The sequence below is a fragment of the Sarcophilus harrisii genome, chromosome 2, assembly GCF_902635505.1.
Source record: "Sarcophilus harrisii chromosome 2, mSarHar1.11, whole genome shotgun sequence".
Classification (NCBI taxonomy): Eukaryota; Metazoa; Chordata; class Mammalia; order Dasyuromorphia; family Dasyuridae; genus Sarcophilus; species Sarcophilus harrisii.
In genome coordinates this window covers 219,334,159-219,340,158 of record NC_045427.1, presented here as the reverse complement: position 1 = coordinate 219,340,158, position 6,000 = coordinate 219,334,159, and the positions used below count along the sequence as shown (strand labels likewise).

The window sequence follows — 6,000 nt, the reverse complement described above, 5'->3', positions numbered from 1 at the left end:
CGCCGCAGCGCCGAGCGAAGGCCCGCGGGCGGGAACATTCTTTCCGTCCATCAGCGGCTACCCGCCCCGCCCCTTGGGAGACGCCCTCCCTCGATCTTCCTCCCTCCGCTTCCCTCCCATTGGTCTACGGTGCTATCACTCAAGCTGGACAGCCGCCTTTATTGGTGAAGACTGCCGTGGCGCGTCAGGCGGGTGGGTGGGGCTCAGACCCTGTATAAAAAGGGTGGGGCGGCCACGCTCGCGCCGCTTTGCAGACGCCGCCGCCGGGAGTCCTCGTCTTGGTCCCATCCGCCGGACATCGATCCCCGCCGCCTCTGCCTCCGCCGTCGCGCCCAGCCCAGGCATCCGTGGCCATGGCCAACCCCAGCGTGTACTTCGACATCGCCGTCGACAACGAGCCCCTGGGCCGGATTACTTTCGAGGTGAAAGGCGGTGGGATTGATGGATGGGCGTGGGGACGGGATGGGCTGAGCCGGGGGGCCCTGGAGCCACCGTCTTGCTTCTCTGGCTGACTGGTGGAGGAGAAGATGGGGGCCGGTCCTGCCCTGCCTGGTAGCCCAGGTCTCGTCGCCCGAGCCACTGGGGTCCTCGAGCTGGGGCGGAGGAGCGGGGCCGCGTCGGGGCGAGGGACGGGAGGGTGGTGGCGGCCGCAGCGGCGCCATTTCCTTTGCACCCTGCGAAGGGGCCATTTTGGAAAGCGGGCGGGCGGGCAGCGAGGGAGAGGACGGGAGAGGGGGGAGACTGGGGGCGGCGGGGCAGACAAAGGCGGGCGGGTGGCCTGGCTGGGGCTGGGTGGGGGTTGGGAGGGTGGAGAGTGGGGGCGGGGCGCGTGCAGCGGGGGTGAGGGTGGGGGAGGGGGCGCGAGCGCGAGGCAGCCGCAGTCCGCGCGCACCACCCCAACCCCCTCCAGCACGTGGCGCAGCCTAACGGGGTAATGGGGGGAGGGGTGCGGCAGAGAGAGGGAGGCCGAGACCGGCGCGTCTCCAGCCCTGCCGAGCGCCCACCTGCCGCCAGTACCCGGCCCTCGGCTGCAGTTTGGCCCCCCTCCACGTGGCGTGCGGACTGCTGCTCCGGGGCCTCGGCCCTCCGTGCACGTGCTTCGGGGAGCCCCCGAGCCGGCGCAGGGCCCGGCAAGCCTCTTCACGCCCAGAGCCGCGGCTAAAATGCTTGGCCCCTCGGAGGCGTTTTTAAGGGCCACAGAGACGGGTGGCGGTGTCTCCCAGGGGTGCCTTATGGGAAAAAAAAAAGCTTTTTTTTATTTCTTAATCAGTTCACGTAATTGATTTTAAAATCACATGCAGGGAAACGCCCCAACAGTCTTCTCTTCTGACTACTGCCCTCAAAAGGGTGGGGAAAGAAACTTGACTTCGTTTTGGGAGAGATAATGCCAAATTGGTACTAAAGAGTTACTTTTTTGGAAAGGGCAAATTGGGGTGGCTTACTTACTACCTCATAAATGATTATCGTGGCGGAAGATTACTAAAAAACCCCTTGGAACGGAAGGTTCTATCTAGATTTACATTAAATAGGAACTTTAATTTGATAACTGTTAAAACTCGAGTTGTCCAAAGGCTGTTTTCAAAGCAGTTTATTTTTAGAAGAAAATAATTCTCTTAGAAATGAACACTAAAGATTTTAAGGAGAAAACCTCGTTTAAGCAAGCATTCTGCTTATTCACAGTGCTTTTCCTCTGCAGTAAAAAGCACTGGTGACTGTTAATTGTGGGAGGAGCTCTCATCCTAGCACTGCCTTCCCGCAGTGGATTAGGCAGGTTTAACCCGAGGTTACCAATGGAAATGGAGCATGTTGATTGAATGTAACAGCTTTTGAGAATCAGCCATTTCTGAAACATATAAAAGAACTTGTTTTTTAAAATTTAAAGTCCCTTATTAAGGTTTTTTATTTCCATCGTTTTAGACCAATAGGAATTCTAAATAGTTTCATTTGTACATCGGTGGGTTTTTTTAAAAGTTGAAACTTGTCCAGAATCTCTAGTTGAGGGTAAACTTGAATTAATACGTTATAGGTCATGTTTCTCTCTGTATGAAAACATGGTTTCATTTGAGTGATAAGATATTGGCGAAAGAAAATGTACAGGTGAACCCCTTTAAGTAAATTAAGTAAAGCACTTAAACTTCCAGTTATTTCAGTATTGCATATTGAACCTTTATAAGGACTTAAAATACAAGTTCAGAGAAAATTGGGAAATTTTTAAAAGACTACGGGATCAAAGAATTCAGGGTACTCTGGTAAAAACTGCAAGAAGCAGGATTTAACTGTTCTGTAAATAGGGCAAGTGACACTTTTTAATTTGATGATTGATCATAATGCCTAATTGACTAGCTAAAGGGATTGTATTGCCACCCTAAGATCTAAATTAGTATTTTTATGGCTATAAAAAATCAACAATATGCAGATCTTAGATCAAATAAAATGGATTGTCGTATAGAAGCTGTGTTCAGCTTTTAAAAATGGCTTAGCTGGAGATTAAATTTCATCTGATTTTTAAAATGGATCTTAATTTTTTAAGCAGGCATTTAGCACTTCACTAGATAGGAACTGACAACATTTTATAATCCTAGATCACTTAGGCCTCTGTAATGTCTAAACCATGAAAGAAGATCTTTTAACAGACAACTGAAGTAGCAGCAATTTCATTAGCAGTGAATGAGCCATGTCTCTGGGCGTGCAAGTGCAACTCTAGGCATACACCACTGCACATGCCATTCTTCAGGATTAGTGGTTTGGTATTTAGCCTGAAGTTGAAGAAGATGGAATATACAACAAAGTTGTATTTGATAAGTGATACTGTGGGTGTGGTGCTCTCTTAAAAAAAAAAAAAAATTGACCTTAAAGGCATTTTTCCAGGAAGCATCTTCTCACTATTTCAAATACACTGGTTCTGGAATCTTGGCATATATTTGGATCTCATGTTGCTTAAACCTAATACCAAAAGCTCTTAAAGCTCTTTTAAATATGAAACAAACCCGTTTTAGAATCCTGCTAGCATTTGGCAATAAAAATGCTGTCTCTTCAAGAATGATTCATCACTGTCACTAATGACAGACTTTGAGCTTAGATGCTAAAAAGCATCTTAATGTCTTAAGTGGGTACAACTAATCAAATTTATCTTTTTCTCTTGCAGCTCTTTGCAGACAAGGTTCCAAAGACAGCAGGTTGGTTTTCTTGTTGTTTAGCAAAATTGTACTCTTTAGCTTTGGGTTTTTCTTTTAGTATTAAGTTTTCTCCATTTTATTTCTTTGTAGAAAACTTCCGTGCCCTGAGCACTGGAGAGAAGGGATTTGGTTACAAGGGATCCTGCTTCCACAGAATCATTCCTGGGTTCATGTGCCAGGTATGGAGCATAGTGATTTCTTCCAGGATATATCCATCAACCTTGTGCCCACATTTAGGGAAGGACTCAGCCAGAATGTCAGTGTCGAGTGAATGAACCTCTGCTGTCTAGGTTACCAGTAAATATGCCAGCCTCATTCTGTATTTGATGGGATTCTTGCTTTTAGGGTGGTGACTTCACACGCCATAATGGCACTGGTGGCAAGTCCATCTATGGGGAGAAATTTGCTGATGAGAACTTCATCCTGAAGCATACTGGTCCTGGCATCTTGTCCATGGCAAATGCTGGACCCAACACAAATGGCTCCCAGTTTTTCATCTGTACTGCTAAGACTGATTGGTAAGTAATGAACAAATAAAGTTGAACTTAGGAAATGGAAGAGACATAGCACTAGCAGTTTAATACATCAGAGGTATAATTTCCACAAGTTTGGTTTACAAAGATAACAGAATTACATTTTGCCAGCTATTGGGAGTTATTTTTGGTTTGAATGAAAAGAACACTGGACTTCAGCTAGAGAACCTAAGTTTTAATCTTGGCTCTGGACACTACTGTGTACCTTTTAAGCAAATCTCAATCCAATTCTTCTGAGGGACCTTGGTTTCCTCATCTAAATGAGGGGGTTATGAACTAGATGATTTCTTGGGTACTTTCTAGCTCTAACAAAATCCTGTTAGTTCAGCCTGATAAATTTTAGCCCAAGATATTTTATACTTGGTTCCAAACATAAGTGACCTTTCTGATCTAATTGGCATTTGATTTGTTGGTCCTTTTTAGGTTTCCATTTAAAACTTATGACTCCTGAACTAACAGCAGTTGGAGAATCTTTACAATTGCAGTATGCAACCTTTTGACTGGCTCATAGTAAACTTTATGGTGTTTCCATTGCTTTTAGATAGAAGGTACGTTGGTCCAGTGTTTATAGTAGTCAGTTGGTTAACTAGCATCAAATTGGTAGTTACATCAACAGTACTCAGCTGTAAGTCCTGTTCAGCCACCCACTGAGAGTTGTAGCTGGCTTAGGGTGGCACAACTATTCAGATTCCTAGGCAACAAAGCAAACTAGTCACTTATCTTCATGATGATTCCTACTTAATTCCTTTAGGTTGGATGGCAAGCATGTGGTCTTTGGCCAAGTGAAAGAAGGCATGAACATTGTGGAAGCCATGGAGCGTTTTGGTTCTCGGGATGGCAAGACCAGCAAGAAGATCACCATTGCTGACTGTGGACAACTCTCATAAGTTTTTTTTGTTTTGTTTTTTGTCTTAACCATCAAACCATTCCTCTGTAGCTGGAGAGAGCACCCCTGAACCCCATCTGCTCTTACATCCCGTAATCCTTGTGCTCTCACTTGCTGCAATTCTCTTGGGATTTCATTTCCTTCTTCCATAAGTCTGGCTAGACAACAGAGTTAAGTTTATGATTATGAAATAAAAACTAAACGACACCTGAAGAGTCTCCTTTTTTCTGACTTGGTGTGGGTTGGGCAGATAAGTCTGATTTTTTTTTTTTTTAGGCAAATTAAATCATTCATAAATAATTTCCATTTCATAATAGCTACTTTAAAAAAAAAAAAAAACTAGAATCTTAACCAAAACCAAAGTTAATGGTAGTTACAATTTGAATATAGACAGCTGTAGTTGCATCCAAGGAGTTAGAGGTAAATGTGGTTAGAAGCCACAATCTCCTGTGAATAGGATAATTAGGTATAGATGGACTTTTAATCTTGTCTGACAATAACAGGATGAGCTTGAATTGCACCAATATTTTTCTTGAATGACATTAAAATGGAAAGTATTTGCAAAAATATGCTTCAAGATTATACAGTTGATTACTTTTTCAATTTGCCAGCATATCCATTAGAATGGCGTTAGCTATGTTCAAAACTTTTGATACAGCATGGAAATAAGTTTTGTTGGCATTGAAAACTAGTCCCAACTGATGAAAAGTGGTAGTCCAAACAAGAAGTAATCATTTTGGCTAGATAGTGAAGAGGGTATGAAAACTGACTGGTCTGATGTTTAATAGCGGTTTACAGTTTCTAGAGGTAGATAATTGGAATTGGGAAGATTCATTTTATTTCATATCCAATCTCAGACACAGCTGACTGAGCTACAGAAGTTCTGCCAAACTCCGGTTGCCAGGAAAATCCCCCAAGTGGTCACAAGACTGAAAAATGATTGCATTTCTTTATTCAATCCTGTGTCACAAAGATATACCCGGTGGTTGATTGGAATTACTGTAACCTGTTATATTGGCCTGATAGAACTAACCTTTCTTAGTTTAGGATTAAGTTCTGAAAACTCAATCTGCTCTTTTGTAGCTAAATTGGCCAATTGGAGGGACCCAGTGGATGAAGGACCACTGGTGGTCAGGAAATGAATTACAGTCCAAACAGTCCAAGACTATCTAGACTAGGACTTTAGATATGACATTTACAGTAGTGGAATGCATGTCCTCACTCTTCCCTGTAATAGTGTTGATTATCTTTCCTTAGCTTGAAAGACTTAAAATTTTTTTTAGCTCCCTAAAATTTGGCAGTTTTGATTTGCTTGGCACTGAATAAGATTAATTTAGGTAAATTGTCATTTTTATTGTATTAGCTGGGCCTACCCATTAATCCTAATCTAATCTTAACCAGTTTT

General features: G+C 43.7%; 1 protein-coding gene across 2 annotated transcripts; it reads left to right on the top strand.

The window, feature by feature from the left end:
- Positions 1–224: 224 nt before the first annotated feature.
- On the top strand, positions 225–4,808 carry PPIA (peptidylprolyl isomerase A). 2 transcript variants are annotated; one of them, XM_031951498.1, is made up of 5 exons: positions 225–422; positions 3,146–3,176; positions 3,267–3,355; positions 3,522–3,694; positions 4,461–4,808. In XM_031951498.1, exons 1-5 carry the CDS (start codon positions 354–356, stop codon positions 4,594–4,596), a joined length of 498 nt encoding a protein of 165 aa, XP_031807358.1. In that variant the 5' UTR covers positions 225–353; the 3' UTR covers positions 4,597–4,808. The 2 variants fall into 2 exon arrangements, with proteins under 2 accessions (XP_031807358.1, XP_031807359.1); XM_031951499.1 differs by having other exon boundaries at positions 231–422; positions 4,133–4,808.
- The last annotated feature ends 1,192 nt before the right edge of the window (positions 4,809–6,000 follow it).